This window comes from Pleurodeles waltl, chromosome 6 (genome assembly GCF_031143425.1).
Source record: "Pleurodeles waltl isolate 20211129_DDA chromosome 6, aPleWal1.hap1.20221129, whole genome shotgun sequence".
Classification (NCBI taxonomy): Eukaryota; Metazoa; Chordata; class Amphibia; order Caudata; family Salamandridae; genus Pleurodeles; species Pleurodeles waltl.
In genome coordinates this window covers 1,005,942,228-1,005,962,666 of record NC_090445.1, presented here as the reverse complement: position 1 = coordinate 1,005,962,666, position 20,439 = coordinate 1,005,942,228, and the positions used below count along the sequence as shown (strand labels likewise).

Here is a 20,439-nt window from a genome sequence, read left to right as displayed (position 1 = left end):
GACATCAAGGCCCTCATTATGAGATTGGCGGTAAATGCTGCTTACCGCCGTGGTGGCGGATATCCTTTCTCCATATTATCACACACACACACACACACACACACACACCAAGCCGACAGAATAATGCCACATACACAAATCCGCCAGCCCAAAGGTCAGTGCTGAAGGGCGGTATCAACACCCATACCGTTAAGCCAACGAAACAACGCCCACCACATTATGACCCATGAATCACCACGGCAGCCATTCAGTGGCGGTAAACCATTGGCGGTACACACCGACGCGCTAAGAACGGACACCCAAATACAAAACAACACTACATTGGCCAAAATCGAAATCACACACCACACCCATCCACAGCACCATAAAACACACACCCACATTACCCAAAACCCTTTATAAACATCAATTATTGCCACCAGACTGAAACAAAGACCACTGAGACAACTACACACACACACACACACACCAAACACCCACACATCTGTCAAGCACCCCACATCCCACACCCCACTACATTACTCAACATCCTCCCACCAACACACACCACACAACATCCATGTCCCCACTAAGGCACATCCGTTTCACTGATGAGGCGTTGCAGGTCATTGTGGAGGAAATAGTCAGGGTAGAGCCACAGCTGTTTGGAGCACAGGTACAGCAAATATCCATTGCCAGGAAGATGGAGCTATGGCGGAGAATTGTGGACAGGGTGAATGCTGTGGGACAGCATCCAAGAACAAGGGACGACATCAGGAAGAGGTGGAATGACCTACGGGGGAAGGCATGTTCCATGGCAGCAAGGAACCAGCTCGCCATCTAGGGGACTGGCGTTGGACCCCCAACAGCATGTGTGGAGCAAGTCTTGGCAATACTGCATCCTGAGGGACTCACTGGAGTTGCCGGAGGACTGGACACTGGTGAGTCAAGATTTACTACTTATCACCCCCCATACCTTCATGCCATCACAATCCCTCAGCCTCACTCCCATCACTCCACTACATCCCACACACTGCACTTACACATATGATTAACCCCAATGCCTAGCCCTGTATGCTATACCAATGCATGGACAGCCCTCCCAGCCCAGCATGGACACCCATCACAAAAGCATGCACAGCATGGAGAACTAACAAGCACACAATACATCACCATACACAAACAAAGGCAGCAGGGCAACAGCAACAAAAGAGGGGACGCCAGGGATGTATAATTTGTCACAGACATGAGACATAAGACATCACTTACATCCCCACAGGTGCACCAGCCAATCACAGCTGACAGGAGGTGCCACGTCTAACCAACAGAAGATGCCGCCAGTGATGACAGTAACTCTGGATTTCAGGATCTGGATGAACTACCTGGCCCATTAGGGTCCACTGGTCAGTCGGAAACCCCAGCCCACTCACTGTCCACCACAGAGCCTCCCCTATCAGTATCCAACACCACAGCACTCAGCCAACGTCCCCACACCCCTGTCCCCAGGACACATCAATTAACAGTGTGGCCACCTGTACAGGGACCTGTTGGAAATGGCCCTTTTTGCAGGGTTATCCCCAAACATTTTGCCTTCTTCCTCCTATTTTTTCAGGTCTGTTTTTGCTGGTTTAGTGTCTCTGCACACTTTACCAGTGCTAATCAGTGCTAAAGTGCAAGTGCTCCCGGAAGAAATTGTAGTGTTGATTGGATTATCCATGATTGGCATATTTAATTTACTGGTAAGTCCCTAGTAAAAGTGCACTAGAGGTACCCAGGGCCTGTAAATCAAATGCTACTAGTGGGCCTGCAGCACTGGTTCAGCCACACACATTAATGGCTCTGTAACCATGGTTCAGACCTGCCACTGCAGTGTGCGTGTACAGTTTTAAACTGCCAATTCGACTTGGCAAGTGTACCCGATTGCCAGGCCTAAAACTTCCCTTTTTATTCATGTAAGGCACCCCTAATATAGTCCATACGTAGCCCCATGGGCAGGGTGCAGTGTATGTTTAAGGTAGGACATGTACTGGTGTGTTTTACATGTCCTAACAGTGAAATACTGCCAAATTCGTTTTTCACTGTTGTAATACCTATCTCTCTCATAGGTTAACATGGGGGCTGCCTTTAAATAACTTTAAAACGCAGATTCCCTTTGGGAGCAGTTAGAAATATGGAGATAAGGGTCTCTGAACTCACAATTTAAAAATACATCTTTTAGTGAAGTTCTTTTTTAGATAGTTAGTTTTAAAATAAAAATACCACTTTTATAAAGTATGCATTTTCTTGCTTAATCCATTCTGTGATTCTGCCTGTTTGCGGATTCCCTGTCTGGGTCAGTTTGTCAGTTGGGCTGTTCACACCTCTCCTCTAGACAGTGACAAAAAGGGGGCAGGGGTGTAGCCTGCATATCCTGATGAGCCATCTGTGCTGAAAGGGAGGGAAGGAGTGGTCACTCACACTTGAAAGGAATGTGGCTGCCCTCACACAATGCAGTGTCCGACCCCCTGTTGTGTGTCTGGGGCCTGGCCTGGACAAAGAAGGATCTTGAAAACATTTGAGACTTAGCTTTGAAGTTTGCCAACTGCAAAGGTAGAAACAGGTATAAGAAGAAGACCCAAAATCCCAGATTTTTAGAATCTTTCTGGAATCAAGAGGAACCTCTGCCAAGGAGAAGAGCTGGAGGAGGAGTACTGACCCTTTGCTGTGCTGCTTTGCTGGACTGGCCGACAGGTGCTGCTTCTGCCTGAAAGGAGTGCAAAGGAGGAACGTTGCTGTGTTTCCTGTTTGAGAAAGTTCTCCAAGGGCTTGGAGTAGAGCTTGCCTCCTGTTGGAAGTCTTAGGGACACCAAAGACTTCAGTTTTCTCGACTTGCAGCACTGGGAACTGTGTGTTTTGTGCTGTTCAAGAAGAGAAACCACTGCAATGCCACCAACGACACCGCTGGCCTGCACCGTGACCTGCCGACGCTGCACGGAGTCACATTGCCCTGCTTCGTACTGCAACCCTGGTCTCACCGATGCCATCATCGGATGACTTCAACGAGCCGCTGCTCGCACCGCGACCTGTGGGCCCTGCACTCCGGCATCGCCTGCTCACACCGCAGCCTGGGCATCCCAGACGAGGCTGCTCCTGCTCACACCGGCGCCGCTGCCTATACTGTGGCCTGAGGACACCGCTCGTGAGGAGCGCTAAGCACCATCCTGTACCGCTGACTTGGGCCTACCGACGACAGTGCTTCCACAACGAAAACGCCGCTGCCTGCACCGTGACCTGTGGACACCACACATTGCACCGCCCGCTTCACACCACAGCCTTAGTCTCACCGATGCCGCTGGACGGAGTCATTGAGCCGCTGCCTGCACCATGACCTGTGGGCATCACACGTCACATCGTCCCACTTCGCACCGCAGTCCCAATGCCATCACCGCCAGCACAACTGACTTCATCAGCCCAGAGTTCGATCCGTAAGGCATGTGACTTCCAGGGCCCGACTACTCATGCACCGATTCCGCAACCGACAACACGACATCAGCGACACTGGTCTCCAGAGCTCACTGTGAGGATCATGATGCCCTGCAATTCCAAAGGTACTGTTTTGCAGGTCTTGCAGGGATTAGCTGGCCCGCAACACCGCGGCTTGCCTGAACTGTTGATTTTGTTGATCACGACACCGTGATAGCCCTAGGTGGAGCTATTGACTTCAAGGAACTGTATTATTCAGTAAATCTTGCAAAACTCACATCTTTAACACTGTATGTTTGATTTATATAGATTTGGTCTCGTTTTACACAGATAAATATTGGCTATTTTCCTAAAACTGGTGTGGTGTCCTTTTGTAGTGTTTTCACTTATTACTGTGTGTTATGTGCAAATGCTTTACACATGCTCTGGGATAAGCCTGACTGCTCGTGCCAAGCTAACAAAGGGGTGAGCAGGGGTTATCTGAGCGGGTATCTCCCTTATCTTGACTAGAGTGAGGGTCCCTACTTGGACAGGGTTCAAACCGACTGCCAACTAGAGACCCCATTTCGAACAGGACCCCAGTCCACACTTCACCCACAAGACAATCAGGGTCCTGGGGTCAGTGGCAGAGGGCACACCGTTCAGGGGACAGAGGCACAGTGCTATAGGGACACTGGGAGGACAGCTGTGCACCAGTGGGAGGACAGGCCTAGGGAACCGACTCTCCAGGAGGCACTCACTAATGTCCTGGGGGCTTACCAACAATCCCGGGACAGGACGGGCCAGATCTTTACCAACATGCAGGAGAACAAGCAGCTGCAGGAGGAACACCATCAGGAGATCAGGGAGGATTTGCAGGCCCTCAACACCACCATGATCTCCACAGCAGGGGTGCTGGCTGACATGGCCAACATCATGAGGTAATGGACAGCACACCAGCGGGCCCCTGCCACTAGCCAGCCTCCTGACAAGCCTTCCACTTCCACTGCAGGTGGTGGGCAGGAGGCTATACCACAGGACCCACAGACCACCAGCACCCCTCCCCTTGCAGAAGGTGAACCACCCTGCAAACGTTCCCTGCGACCCAGACAGAAGCCAGAGACACTTTCCAAGACCAAGACCACCGCCAGGAAATAAGACCCTCCTGAATGTCCCCCTTGTGTCCCACCCTGTCACCTTGTCCACTTTGAACTACCTTTGCTCCCCTTCCTATGGCCGTTGGACACTGGACCTGTGCTACAAACAGAATGGAACCATACCCTGGACTTTCCTCTACAATCGCCCCCATTCCATTGCACTTATCTGTCAATTATTTGCACTACAGTAAACAACCTTGAACACAACTTGACTGATAGTGTTTAATGTGATGAAAATGTGCATTTATGGAAACAGTCACATCACGTGCAAATGAGCTGAAAACTGTGATAGCATACAATTAATGACCAGTTGCTGTCTGTATTCATCACATCGGTACAATAATATCAGCCAACATCTGCAAAATGAGAAGCCATTGGTGACAGTATGTAGATATGCAAAGGAAGTGAATGCCATCCTGCTACAGCCACACAGATAAAACAATAGTCAGAGGAATGATCAGTTCCACTGTTGCACCTGTGTGTCATTGGAAGTATTGACGTATAACTGATGTCCTGTTGTCCTCATCCTCTGCCTCCTCATCCTCACTGTCCTCAGGGTCCTCTGCTGCCACAGGGGCATTTCCAATCTCCTCCTCCTGCAGATAAGGCACATGTCGTCTGAGGGCCAGGTTGTGCAACATGCAGCATGCCACTACTATCTGGCAGACCTTCTCGGGTGAGTAGCACAGGGATCCACCTGTCAGATGCAGGCATCTGAACCTGGCCTTCAGGAGGCCAAAGGTCCTTTCAATAATTCTCCTGGTTCGCCCATGTGCATCATTGTAACAATTCTCATCCCCTGTCCTGGCATTCCTCAAAGGGGGCAGGAGCCACAATAGGTTTAGGTAGCCTGAGTCACCTGCAAGTACTGAGGGACAAACATTAGCCTTACACAATGGTATGGGGTTAACACCAGAAGGCATACACTGAAATACATTGGGTGGGGACTCAGGCTTGCCTATTAGACATACTCTGTGGCTCTGTAGTAGTGCCATCAGCTGTGGGATGCTGCTATTCCTCAAAACAAAGGCGTCATGAACTGACCCAGAATACTTGGCAGTGACGTGGGAGATGTACTGGTCTGCCAGGCACACCATTTTCAGATTGAGTGAGTGGAAAATCTTCAGATTCCTGAACACCTGTTCTTTTGGGGGGGTGGGGGAGACGCAATGTGTGTTCTGTCAATCGCCCCAACAATATTTGGTAAATGTCCCATTGCACAGAATCCTGCCTTCACAGTGGCCAAATCTTCCAATTGAGGGAAAGCATTGTAGCTGTACAAGTGTTTGACCAAGGCAGACAGAACCCTTGCCAGCACGATTGAGAACACTGGCTGCGACATTCCTGCTGCCAGGCCCACTGTCACTTAGAAAGAACCAGTTGCCAGGAAATGGAGCACTGATTGGACTTGCACAAGAGGGGGGATCCCAGTGGGATGACTGATAGCTAATATCAGATCAGGCTCCAATTGGGCACACAGCTCTGTGATTGTGGCCCTGTCCAGCCTATAGGTGAGTATTATGTGCCTGTCCTCTAGTGTAGCCAAGTCCACAAAAGGTCTGTACACAGGGGCTTGTCTTCTCCTCCTCCTATTCATCCGCAGTGACAGGTATCTAATGGACGCAAGAGTGAGAAGTCTGTCACAATTTGAACAATGGACCCACCACCTCACTGTACATAGAGCAATAATGAGATGGGATAGTGTGAATGCCAGTGTACATGCAATCATCAGCAATGACGGAGTTATGGATATGGACCGCCTGTCCTGTATCTAGGGACAGGTGGAAGTGAGGTAACTCTGCCGACGTTGGGCATCGTGGCGGAAGGCGGTCTTGCACCACCGTGCAATTCCTCATTGGCTAATATGGGGCTCTATGGAATACAGTGGCCAGTGGGGATCAGCGGGGCAGTGTACATTTTCTATCTAAATCATCACTTTATTCCCAACTTTCCACAGGACAACACCTACACTGTGTGTGCTGTTGTGACCTGTGTCTGGAACCAACCATGGCCTGTGTGACCAGGGAAAGGGCCCCTGCCTTCACTTAGGAGGAGTTGGAGCGTTTGGTGGAAGCGGCCCTACCCAAGTAAGGACCACTGTATGGGCCTCCAGAACAACAGGTGAGTACACCTTGGGCACGATACATGTGCCAAGGTTGCATGGAGATGTGTGTGCAAGCATTGTGTCATTTGGGGGGTGGGGGGGCAGTATGTCTGTTGGGAGAGCACGGGCACAGGGTAATGTGTGTGCCAATGGAGATGGAAATGGGATTTATGGGCCATATGTGTGACAGGCTGGATTGTATGTGTAATGGTGTCCTTCAATCTGTATTACCTCTGCAGGTCAGCGCACATCAGAAGAAGGGATTGTGGCATGCCATCGCTAAGGACATGCAGACCCTGGGGGTCTACAGCAGACGGAGCACCCACTGTCGGAAAAAGTGGGAGGACCTGAGACGCTGGGCACGGAAGACTGAGGAGGCCCACCTGAGGATGGCCTCCCAACGAGGAAGGGTTGCCCGTCGGAACCTGACCCCCCTGCTGGCCCGCATGCCGGCAATGGCCTACCCAGATTGGATGGGCGCTTGAGGGCATCACAGCAGCCTCAAGGTAGTGAGTACAGTGGGCTTAACTACAATCATTGGTAGGTGGCATGGGATCCGGGTGGTGGTTGTGAGTCAGTGGGTGCCCCTTAATGCCAAGTCACACATTGCAGCGTGACCTAGCTCTAGGATAATGGGTGTATAGCAAATTCAGGAAACCTAGCTAGGTTATATTCCATGTCAGGCAGGGCTTAGCGGGTCCCGGATGGGCTGCAGTTGGCGGTGTTTGGCCGTCATCTTGCTGTTGCACCTAGCCAATTTATTGCCAGTGTAGTGCATAGTGCTCAATCCTGAACCCTGTGTGTGTGATGGTAATGTGTATGCCAACTGTGGTGTTGGTGCGGTAATTGACCCAGTGTTCCCTTTCTCTCTCTCCCCCTCTTTTTTATCTGTCATCCTGCCCATGTGTGCATTAGCATCATCTGGCAGAGGAGCAGGGGCACCAGCGACTGAGGGAGCTGCATCCCACAGGACCCAGGAGGCAGAGTCCACAGATGCCGAGGAGCACCTTGGCGGAGACAGGAGTTTACAACACTGACTCTGATTCCTTCTCCGATGGGAGCTCCCTGGTGGTGGCGGACACCTCTGGGACCACCCCAGTTCCAGGTACAGCTGCCACCCCACGTACCAGCACTGCCATTCCAGTAGCCCCTCACAGAGTTCACTGTGCCCGCTCACCCAGGAGGGTGGGCATCTCCTTTGCCCCAGGCACCTCAGGCCCTGCCCTAGGGAGCCCTGCTGCCCTGAGTGAGGAGGCTATTGACCTCCTGAGAACCATCTCTGAAGGACAGTCAACCATAGTGGATGCCATCGCAGATGCAGCAATGCAATACATTCCTGGAGGGCATCCACGGTGCATTGGCGGCCCAACAGAGATTGTTCCAGGCACTGGTTTCCTCTCTGATGGCAGCCATTGTTCCGGTTCCTACCGTCCCCCATCCAACTACCACTTCCCAGTCCCAGTCTCCTAAACCCCATCCCATCCCATGCACACATACAGTGCTAAGTGGGTGTAACTCACTGTCGTCGGCAGCGTTGGCGTTCCAGGTGGAGCATGGCATAGAAAAACATCGGGAAGACCTGCAGTTCTGGTTCCATGGCGGCGTTGATCTTCTCTGTCTCTAATGGTGAGTCTTTGGTCTTCTGTGTTTCCGCTGGGCTTTTGATGGCGTTGGTACCGCCCCAGGAAATCATGGCAGTGTGCTGTGTCATAATATGTGGGCAGTACCTTGTCTTCTGCTTGGCTGTTGATGGCTACCGCTGTGATCAGTGGTGTTAACACCCTGGCGGTTGGTGAGGTACATTGGCTGTCTATGGGAGTTATCACCCCTATGGTCATAATTTGGTGGTAATTACCACCAGCCTGTTTACTGTATTACCGCCACTTTATCACTCACCGCCAATGTCATAATGACCACCAAATTGTCCTGAGCAAAATTACAGTACTTTCAGAAAGCAGTGAAGTATATGGATCACCTAACAGACAGGAACTAGGAAAATTTAAAGAGAAAGGGTCACAGCTATATTGCAGATGAATCCCCCAGCACCACAGAGAGATGTCAGGATGTTTCTGGGAATGGTGAGTTATTGTCCTCAGTGGATTCCAAACTTTTCAGTTATTTCAAAGCCATTGCAGGAGTTGACTCACAAAGAAGTTGCTGATCCTTTAGTGTTGAGCCAAGCCTGAAGGAAAGCCTTTACGGAGTGGAGAGAAAGCCTGTGCAAAGCCCCAGCTTTGGGAATGCCTGATTACACAAAACCCTTCATGTTGTTTTGTCATGAGCGTGATGCATGTTCTTTGTCTGTTTTGACTCAAGTCCATGGTGGTGTAAACCGCCCAGTAGCATTTTTTCCAGCTACTCTGGACCCAGTTGCAGCAGCTTTACCTGGCCGTTTATGTACAGTTGCTGCAGTTGGACAGAGCCTCACTCAGAGGGAGAGCATTGTGATGGGACATCCTTTAACTGTTATGGTCCCTCACTCCACTGAGGTTTTACTTACCAGAACCAAGACCCACCACTTGACTAACGCTAGACTGACACGATATGAGACCATTATTTCAGGGTCGCCAAATGTATCGCTGAAAAGGTGTACAGTGCTTAACCTAGCAATTTTACTTCCAAAAGAGAATATTGAGCTTGACAAATTGAAAGATGTTGAACATGACTATCTGGAGGTTACTGATTTGTGCACAAAACAGAGATTGGATATTCGGGATACTCAACTGGAAGAAAATTACCACATTGTTTTTGTTGATGGTTCCTGTTTAAGAGCTAACATAGGAACTTTGAGAGCAGGATATGCTGTATGCACAATTTCTGGTATACTCAAGGCGTCCTGGCTCGAGGAGTGTATTCAGCACAAGTGGCTGAATCTGTAGCCTTCACGAAAGCACGCCATGTCTCTGCTCAGCTTAAAGTCACTTTTTATACAGACAGCCAGTATGGATTTGGAATGCTCCACAAGTTTGGCCAGCTATGGTCACAGAGAGGTTTCCTGACCTCTTTGGGTTCACCAGTTAGAAATGGTGACACAATTCATAATTTGTTACAAGCTTTACAAATACCCAAAAGAATTTCTGTGGTGGAATGCAGTGCACACCTGAAATCACAAGATTTTGTGTCAATGGATATGTGGATCAAGTTGCAAGGTTTTGCGCATTGAACTGTATATCGTTCAAAGCTCAATAGGAATTGTAACCTGAGGAAGATAATTATGCCGTTTATACTCTAAATGTGATTGACACTTGGGAAGAATTGAAAGCGATCCAAGATAAGGTTGACAAGGATGAAAAGAAAATTTGGTTGAAATTGAAATGTGCTCAGCTTGAGGGCGATGATTGGGTGTTGGAGAGGGACAAGTGGTTTGACCAAACAATTTATTGACTCAAATGGCTAGATAATATCATGGTCAGGTACATGTTGGAAGGGATGCCATGATTTGCACATTTAAGCAGTTTTGGTTTAATCCAAAGTTTAGACAGGGTGCCGAAGAAATTTACCATTGTTGTATCATCTGTCAGCAAATGAACGTGGGAAAAGGGACTGTGGTAAACATGAGCCACATTGGAAGAGTGGGAGGTCCATTTAGCAGCATGCAGATGGATTTCATTGAGATGCCTGTGTGTGTAGGATTGAGATATGTGTTGGTGATTGTATCTTTAGCCACAGGATTAAAGCTTATCCCACACGAAAAAATGACAGCCTTACAGTAGCAAAGTTACTACTTGGGGAACTGATAACTTGTTTTGGTTTTCCGGTCTCTTTAGAATCAGATAGAGGAAGTCACTTCAACAATGAAGTAATTAAATTACTATGTTCAGCTTTAAACATTGAGCAGAAGTCGCATAGTAGCTATTTGGCCTGAAGCCTCAAGACTTATTGAGCAAATGAATGGGTCCTTGAAATCAAGAATTGCAAAGATGTGTGCGTCCACGAACCTGAAATGGCCAGACTGTCAGGAATAAGGCTGTGCGTGGTCCAGGTCCCGCCCGAAACTCGGCTGCGCGTATTTGCGGAACTTCATGCGCACCACTTGTCATCCCTTCCTGTTCTAAAAGTGGTCATCACCATCGCCTGCCCTGCGGTAAAGCTCATGTGGTTGCAGGTTCAGGACATCAGTGGACAAGATGCACTTATCAGTGCTATTTTATGAAGGGACTACAGTGCTCAGGTTTTTAGAGGCAACGGTCATCTTGGGGTGTGGCAGGCCTATAAAGCCCAGCCACACCCAAGCACCTTGCTCACTACTTTGAAGACTTTGATGCAGTCAGACCTCGTGGAGGTTCCTCTGAAGAAGAGCAGATTTCCTGCATGGCAGATTGACAGCAAGTCGGAGTATCCTTGTTTCCATAGTGAATTCAGATACGAGTAGGTCATACTCGTAGCGGTAAGGTCTTGATGAGCCCAATCTTGAAGGAAGTGGTTACTTCCAAAAGTACAGCGCTCCTTAGCACAACGAGCAAAGCGCTTCAGGATCACAGGAGTAAAGGGCCCCTTAGCACAACGAGCAAACCGCTTCAGGCCACACGTGTAAAGCGCCCTTGGCACGATAATCAAAGCGTTTCAGTCCACATGAGTAAAGCGATATGGGCACGAGTATCAAAACGCTTCAGGCCACATGAGTAAAGCGCCCCTTGGCATAACGAGCGTAGCGCTTCAGACAAAGCAAGTAAAAGCGCTCTCTGGTATAATGAAAAAGGCGCTTCATGTATGATGATCAAAGCGCTTCATGAATAACAAGTAAGGCGCTTATGCCCAATAAACCAAAACGCTTCAAGTTCAATGAGTAAACTTTCAGGCCTAGGTAGTAAATGTGAAAACGTTTCAGAGATAAGCAAATTATAGTTTCATTGTTTTTGGGGAAAACATAATATGTGAGATACATATTTAAGTCTTTGAGAATGTCTAGGCTTAGATCAAAAGTTTATCTTATGAATGCATAAATGTTACATGATTGATATTTAGAGTCTGACCAAAGTCCAAAGCTCTTGCCACCTCTAGGTTTAGAGGTTGCAGTTTGTTCTTGTTCCATGATTCAAAGAAGGGGCTACGCCCAATTCACAAAGGGTCTCAATCTGATATCAAGGGGACGCCTTTATTCAAGAGTCTATTGATGAGTTCTGCTCTTATGAATGAATGTATGCATATTTGTTCTAACCGTTTCTTTTCAGATCTCTCTTCCTGCAGTTCCCTACCCTAATTCCCTTCCCCCACTTGGCTTCATCATAACTCTGTGCTATAATAGCCTCCTGAGTTGGTGACGCCAGGGGGTGGGCCTTTTTTTCAGCAGCGTGCAGATCCCGAGGAAAGGGCACTGTGACACAGACACACTGCTGTTGGTTCTGATGAGTATGAAAACACACCTGACAGGAAAACTGGATTGTCGACGCACAAAATCCTCATAGGTAGAGCAATGAGTTCCTGCAAATGTGCTAGTGAACATACCAGATGATATGGTGCTAGATTACTGCAAAGGTTTGGCTGATGTGGTTCGCGCTCTCTCTCATATCAGGTGGAAGCCACCACACTGCAACCATCTCAAGATCAAAACCACAACCTGAGAGTGGGAGATTGGCTTGTGATCAGAAAACACGTGAAAAAGACTTGCTTGGAGCACAGGTGGAAAGGGCCATACCAAGTGGTATTGGTAATTACTACAGCTGTGAAGTGCACTGGAGTTTCAAACTGGATTCATATCAGCCATGCTCAGAAAGTACCCTGTCCTTTGGATAATGAAGAAGAGTTGTTGAGAGTACCAACAACTTCTAGACAAACTCCAGAAACAGAGAGGGAAACGTGACAAACAGAGACTGAATCTGAGCAGATTGAAAACAGAGTAAACACTCCTGTGAAAGACGAAGTGGAAGATCTACAGGAGAGTGACAGAAAACCAACCTCAACTGAGACAGCAGGAGAGTCTAGTCAGAGGATGGCTCTCCCAGAAGCAGTCGGTCTTCGAATACAAACAGAGCAAACGACAGACCCCGAGGTGGAAGGAGTTGAGGCGGATCAAAGCCAAAACCTTCTGACTCCTCCTGAACTAGTTGCAGGTACATCAAGAGAAACTCCTTCAGAACTAAGAGAAGTTACAAGTCCAGCATTAAAAAGAGCATTCACAAAATGTCCACTGAAAGGAGATAAGTGGCCGAAATCACAAGCCAAGAGGAAAGAGGCAATTACGGTGACAAAAATTGAAGAAGAAATTAGACACAACAAGAAGAGAAGACTTGAGTGATGGAGAGTTAAATAGAGATCGAAGATTGAAAAGAAAGAATCACAAGTAGAAGGTACTCGGGTCCTGAATGGGCATATGCAACAAGTGAATGGCAGAGTGAATTTTTGTCATGATTGAGAAATTTCAGGTCAATACTTTGGCATGTGAAGAGATCAATGAACTGATCTTTGCGAAACTAAGAAACTATTGAAAGTAACCGGAAGAGACTTTAAATCACCTGATTTGACAAGCTGCTAAACTGATTTTGACCAATTGCAGATTTTTGACAAGTTACCTAATTTTGACAAGGCCCTGGAAGAAAGACTGAAAGCGGTAAATAAGGGCTAAAGATGATTGAAGATTTTGGTTTTGTTTTGCTGCAGTTATATTTTTTTCTCTTCTACTTTCTGATTCGTTACAGATCCTGAGTAACCACAACCAACAGGTTAGGTAGAATAGGTGCTGTAATTACATAGGTATTAGTTTAGTGATTAAGTGCATGATACTGTGTTTGGTGCTGATTGTATTTCTTGTCAAAATTGTATCGAACCATAATTCTGCTTTAGAGACAACTACTACATTCACAGAAGTAGACAAGTTCAGAATAGATGAGAAGTATTTGCACGTAGACAGCTCTAATGTTTTCTGTTGCATATTGCGCGAGTATGTTGAGACGATGAATGCGAGAGATTAGGTCTGTACGCAGATGCCTGTGTCAGTGGAGGAAGGAGTTACTTACCATAGTTTGCTCCTTACTTATGGAATAAGTTGTAGTCATTTACTAACAAGATTCTATAACCAGGAGTACATTCAGTACTTCTATTCAAATCACGGCAAAGTGTTTTCGTTTGTCCCTATAATTAATATCCGAGTAGAGTAACTAACTAAGGAAAATACAATAGAATTAGTAAGAGGATTCTTTGAACCTACATTAACCTTTGGCACAGCGTACGCCCACAGAAACTATCTCACATGATTGCTTACCCCTAAAGAAAAGAGTTTCTTAAATCAGACTGACAACAGGAGAAAGGCAATAAAGGAGAAGTTAGAGAAGGGCTAAGAAAAAACTACATTTAGAAATGATCACGCATTTAGTGATAAAGACACAAGTGAAATTAGCTTTAGATGCACAGCACACAGGGAAGCTTTGTATATATAGGCCTAAATCTAGAGCTGACACATTATTTGTAAGAACTAGTGAATGTAGACGTGTTTTTGTTTCAGAGTAAATGGACAAGACACAGCAGTTCCGGGAGTTTATTACATTGTGGACCAAATGCGTATTACCGTCTTCTAAAAGGATGGGATGGCACGTGTTACTTGGGGATAGTTTTCTCAAGGATTTATCAACTTGAGAACCTGAATAAAGTACCTACAATAACTGAATTACATAATGATGGACAAAAGCGAGAATCTTACTCTGGCATAGTTGGAGACATATTTGGAGCAATAACCCCTTCACTGGGAGTTATTCTGAATTCTTTGAAAACCAGAAAGTTGTCTACTATGGTGGTTAACATGCTGATATTTTTTTCAGGAGCCATGATCCTAATACAGACAGAAAAGGCTGCAGTAAGATCTATGAATCTTCAGAACCACCTTTCATTAGACATCCTTTTAGCAAACAAGGGCAGAGTTTGTAAAATGTTAAACTTGCAACACTGATGCTCATATATACCTAACAATAGTAAAGAAATTAGAAGCCTTATTAACAATTTGACTAATGATACCGCTGATTTGAAAGAGCTAAAGGAACCAGGAGTTTTGGGAAAATGCTGGCAGTGGTTTTGCTTCTGTGGGAAATTGGCTGTGCAACCTAGGGAAAGGGATCATTTTGAAAATATTACAAGTAATATTGATCACTTGTGTAATTGAGAATTTATAAATTGTATCATGTGATAAAAAGGAAGAAATTGAAAAATGATCAGAAGAGGGAATTGATTAAAATGAAAAAATACTTTAGAGAAAATTCGAAAAGGGAAAGCCGAAATATAAGTTACAAAGAAAGCAAATTTTAGGTGAACAAAAATTAGTATGGAATGATGTAAGGTGTGATGACATACTAAGTCATCAGAAGGGGAGATTGTGAAAGGTGAATTTATTAATAATGATTTTATTTGTTATGGGTTAAGAATTTGCATTAAAAAAAGCTAACAAAGAAAAAGATGTGCGTTTTGAAAAACATGCCCACTTGAGTGACCGCCATAAAATACGTAATGCTTTTGTTAATGCATATTATTATTAGTTAAAGTACACGCATAAAGAAAATTGTAGTAATATGTCATAATAATGATTATATGCTATGTATTTGCTTAACTTTATAGGCCTTAAATTAGTGAGGTTTGGGCCTAATCTGCACAGCCTCATATTATGTTGCATTGATTAATAAAATAGTGGGAAATGCACGGATGAGATTAAATGCCTCTATTGTTCAAACTGTGTTGACCAAACGTTTAGTAGAAGTCTTTAACTTTCTCAGGAAAACTGCCTGCTAGAATGTATTGTATTAAATATTGCAACTTTGTAGAGTTTAATGAGTGTGACAGCGATGTTCTCAGGCACCAACAATGGATGCACTGACTGGAGTACGAATCGCAACAAGATTACCTGACGAGTCTGACGATGGGAGCAGGAGAAGAGGAGCCAATCATCGACATGTGAAAGATAGTTTAGTTATATCTAGACTTGGGTTTTTATTTCTATTGGTTTAACTGTAAACGTCTGATTTTCTGACCAATAACAGAGTGGGAAGTTCTTTAGGAAATTCTAACTTAGCCCGACTGCACAGAGAAGAGGGATGCTTCTTTATATTTTGATTTTCCCCGTAGTGGTTCCGTTTGAGGAGCTGAATAAGTTCCTGATAACTTCATTTGTAACTAACTTTATTGCTTAAGTTGCTAATGCTGAATGTTGATCCCTTATGGATTGCTTCCTAAATAGTTGAGATAATTTAGAGTCCCAGTCCCTGAACCGTTCACTGTCCGTTGCTGAAGCTGACCGAACTGATGTGCAACTGACAAGAAGAATCGCAGCTTGCTGATCCCTATTGAGGAGAGGTATAACAAAATGTTATTGTCCTTGATGCTGGTTTTGTTCTTTGTTTCTAGGTACCAGATGCTATTTTGATAGAGCCATAGCTAGATATTTTTCCAAATTAACTTTAACTAAAATGGTTTTGCATGAAGCCCAAACATGCTATTCTAGTCAGGGAGTCCAGGAAATGTAAACAATTTGCAAGTAACAAAGAATTGATGTTGTTCACCTATTGAATTTAGATGTATGCTATTTCTATTGTGCAGTTATTCTTACTATTAATTTGTACTGTTACTCTTGAATGCGCAATTGTTAATGCTTTGGTTAAACTAAGATTCTTTAGAAGATTTGGTCAACCAGTCTTATTCATGTATGTTTATCATTTGGTGTTGAGACTAATTTACATGACTTTAGCATTGTTAATATAGGGAAATAAACTTTCTAACTTTTCCATAAATGTGTGGTTATTCATGGACAAATGGGTCATGGTGTGTGAAGATTATTGACTCCAGATGAAATGGTTGTTTATTGGTTATGTTGGAACGATTGACGTTGAAAGGCGGAGCTTCTAGTGGAATCATTCCAAGCGTAGTCAAAAGGTCAGATGCACTCACACCTCTGACTCTTGGCTTCAAAGTCCGCAAAGACAGTAAAACAAATCCCAGCCCCACTGTAGAGTGCCCATGTGGAGCTTCTTATTATCAGAAGGACCATAATACAGATCACCTTCACATCAGTTGCACTGGTGATAGGAGGCCATCTTAGTCCAGAATCATTCAATCATCTGTCAAGGCCATATGTTCCTTCTGATATAGGTGGTTAAGTGCTAGACCTAAGTCCTTATTCCCAATGGAAACTATTACAGTAATTCACTGCAGTAGGTTACCCTGGGCCTGTTGGCAGCTCTGCCAAAGGAAAACCTTGAGTGTGATTGGTAGAGCACCAAGCTGGACGCCTCTAGATACCACTAGGACACCATAGTGGAAACAGGTTCACTACTACAGCTTTTCTTCAGAAAGATCAAAAACAGTTGGTTCCCAAAATGGCTTGAAGGAATCCATGTCCTGACCGGACACTGGTGACCAGTCCCCATGATCACCACTGAATTCATCACCAGATCTTTGAAGAAATAACTAACTTCCTTGGGGTGAGATCCCGATTGTTCAGGTGGCAGGTATTTAGGTAATGGATTTTTTTTCCTGATACACATTTTATTTTTATTGTGTACCTGGAAACTCGACAGCTGCAGCTGAAGTAGTGAAGTGTTGTACCTAAGGTTGAACCAGTGACAGATTTGGAGCAGGAGTCCCCACATCTGTCCTATGCCCAAACCTGAATGTCTTATGCAAAGAGGGTCTTGTAAATGACTAGAGTTCCAGCAACATTTTAAAAGCCCGGACTCAACGTGAACAGTGGGTCAAAACTATAGAAAATCTAGCACTTGGCACACAGGAGGCAATAGAAGAAGAAGGAAAAAGAAAGAGGAAGAAGGAGTGCTATGAGGAAGAGGAGGAAGGATAAGGAGGAATAGAAAGAAGATGAAGAGGAGGAAAAGGAGGAGGAATAGGCAAAGGAGTGTAAATATTGTAGGGGTATGCTGTCTGAGGCCCGATATTGGAAGATGTGTGTGACTTAATTTTAGACTAATGTCCTTTCCAATTAGTTTCTAACATATAAGTTATGACTGAGGTTGAAGGTTAAATATAAAAAATACATAAAAATGAATGCAAAAGGAAAACTACTGCTATCAACTTTTTGAGAAAAAGGTTGGCCTTGTGAAACTGCAGTCTCAAAACTGAGAATGAAAAATACACTGATGTTTACCCTTCTCCAAAGGTTTCTTGGGGACCATATACACCAAAAGCCGACGGGAAGCGTCAGGCTTGCTTGACACTTATGAAAGCACAGGGGTGTTTCAGAAAGCGCTTCAGACCTATGGCTTTTTAGCCACATTCTATTAAAAGTGCACCTTATCATTTATCACACTTTTTTTTTTTTTAATGATTTGGAGGAACCTTCCCGAACTCTTAGCTCTTCAGGGTGAGTTTTATACCCCAGCTCTTCCAAAGTTCAGCATTTTGCACTGCAGCCACGCTCTCCTTTGTTAACAATGGAATCAAATACACACAGTATTTTCTAATGAAATATGACCAATCAAGTTCCAAAGGTTTGAAGTTGTGTCCTTCACATACCTTGGTAACTACTTCACGAACTTTCTTCCCCAAAGCGGCAGGAACAACATTCAGGGCATTGTATCTAAAACAGAAGAAACATTAACTTAGGGCACATTCTGATAATGGAGTAGTCATCATGCAAGATTCAGTGTTGTTGCCCAATGACAGGCCATTTACAGTCTTAATCTTCTCCATACATGTAATTACGTCATACTGAAAATTTGTAAAAGCATGAGAATTTATTCTGTCACGGATTGGTGCGTATTAAAACAGTCAATTTACCTTATGATAACCCTGCAGAAACTAAGATTGCCCACTGGGCACACGCACCAACTGCAGAGAAGATTATGGTACCTGCAGGTCACAGTCTCCAGTCATGCATGGTTGATACAAGCCTTCCGCTGAGAGATGAATAAACATTTTCAAATACAAATGGAGTCGCCTTTCAAAATCTATAGCTTTAGACTTCGATCACACATGAGCCATACAATCCTGAAAACTGCACTAGCCCAGAGAATCAGAATTCAGAGTGGTAGGCATCACACTCTATGTGATATGCCCCATTCGCACAGTGGCTGTATTTACGAGGTTTGGTAAATACCCCCGGCCCTACATCCTATGTGTGAATGTACAGATTGTGTTTAAAAAAAAATAAAAAAAATAAAAAAGTCATTAGGTTAAACAGCCCTACAAATTACAGCTGTAGCTTTGGCTCGGCTCAATGGGCCTCATTCCATCAGCCGTAGAAAAGGATGAAAATCTGAGCGGGCTACCAGAATATGTGAACATGCAGTCTTCGAGTTGCTCTCAAGATTCCACTTTGCGCTTATTTGCCCACTGGCTTACTTGTAACCGATGTATGTGTTGGCTAGGTGTATCAACTGGTAAAATAGTTCAGGGGATTAAAACATCCCCTGCAAAGATCTGCGTCTTTCCAGAATGACTCACTATCGAAAGGAGAGAAATGCTACCAGTGGGTGAGTAGGTCCTGAAAAGATTCTACGTATGATCTTTTGTGAAACACAGATCTCGGCAAGATAAACCACAGGACTATTTTACTAGGATGGAAATTTGTAACATGCATAGTATGCCCAGATTACAGAGATATCTGTGTCAGCACCCACCCTGAACCATCTGACGATGAGGGAAATTGTAACGAGCAGGTTACACACAGGCAGACAGGCGTGCAGAAACAGACACAAACTCACCCACGTACAACATACAAATTATTAACCCAACACTGACACCTGAACTAAGCAAGTTCCATACAAATAATGCAGTAGTGATCATAAGAGCACTATATATTAACCGAACTGGAAAGTGTGTGTTAGACATTGATATTTGCTGCGGTTTGCTTAATCTGACATTTTAATGGGATTAAAACTTGGAAGAATCTCAGTGCATGGTGGAAGTTCAGTGGATATCTCAGTGGTGGTAAAGTGTCGAGTGGTGCAGTTCAGAGTAGAGGTGCAGAGCGACCACCGTGTATGCATGCCAGAACTGGGATGCAAGTCAACAGGCAGGTAATTATGGAAGTGCTCTATGCAAGCCTTGTTTAAGTCTATAAGGTGAGATACAGGATTCCTGTTCAATATACAGGTGCATCAGGAGAATGATGTATGCCAAATCAAAGGGGTAATACAGGAGCTTTGTGGGGGTCTTTACACCGAGATGTCCTTCTACTGGGATTCCTGTGTGTAGAGAGGTGATACAGAAGATCTGTCAATATCTCTGTACCGATCATATCAATATTTGTATTTTCACCTTATAGCTGCATTTTTTTACTTTTAGGATGGATTGGTCATCGGATAACAGCAAGCAAGTGAAGTTTATTATCCACTGTGACACAGCACGACGGGCATATGAACGGCATTGACTCCATGGGACCTACAAGGACTCATGCAAGCACAGATATGATGTACAGATCTGGCTGCTTCTGCTGGTCAGCCCTCAAGATTCTCTCTGCTTAACAGTTTGCAGCAAGTCCATATTTATTTACCTGTTTAATGTTCACAAATGCCAGGGGCCCAGCTTCTAGGCGCAGCACATAAATCAGTTTCTTATGGTAGCAAGCTGAAACACTGATAATAGTAAATACGCCCCTGTGTCAGTCTATTTAATGACTGCAGCTACCAACAGCAATCGGCTCTTCAGGCATCTCAGTCAGGCGTTGAAACCGGCCCGGATAAACACCATGGTCCACTAGCTTTAGAAGTCCTGTATACTTCTGGCTCAGAGTGCAGATTTCACCATTGATACACGTACTGCTGGTCTTTTATAGTGTAAAGCTTTAGTATGTGAAGGGTAGATTTTTATCAAAATCGTGCACTTCAATAG

At 45.1% G+C, this 20,439-nt stretch overlaps 1 protein-coding gene across 2 annotated transcripts in view; it reads right to left on the bottom strand.

Annotated features, from left to right (window-relative positions):
- PRXL2B (peroxiredoxin like 2B) overlaps nt 1–20,439 on the bottom strand; it is an 85,415-nt gene that overhangs the window by 22,604 nt on the left and 42,372 nt on the right. For both annotated transcript variants that reach the window (XM_069239919.1, XM_069239920.1), the window contains exon 4: nt 18,121–18,184. In XM_069239919.1, coding sequence (XP_069096020.1) covers nt 18,121–18,184 — 64 coding nt within the window. The remainder of the gene's footprint in view (nt 1–18,120; nt 18,185–20,439) is intronic.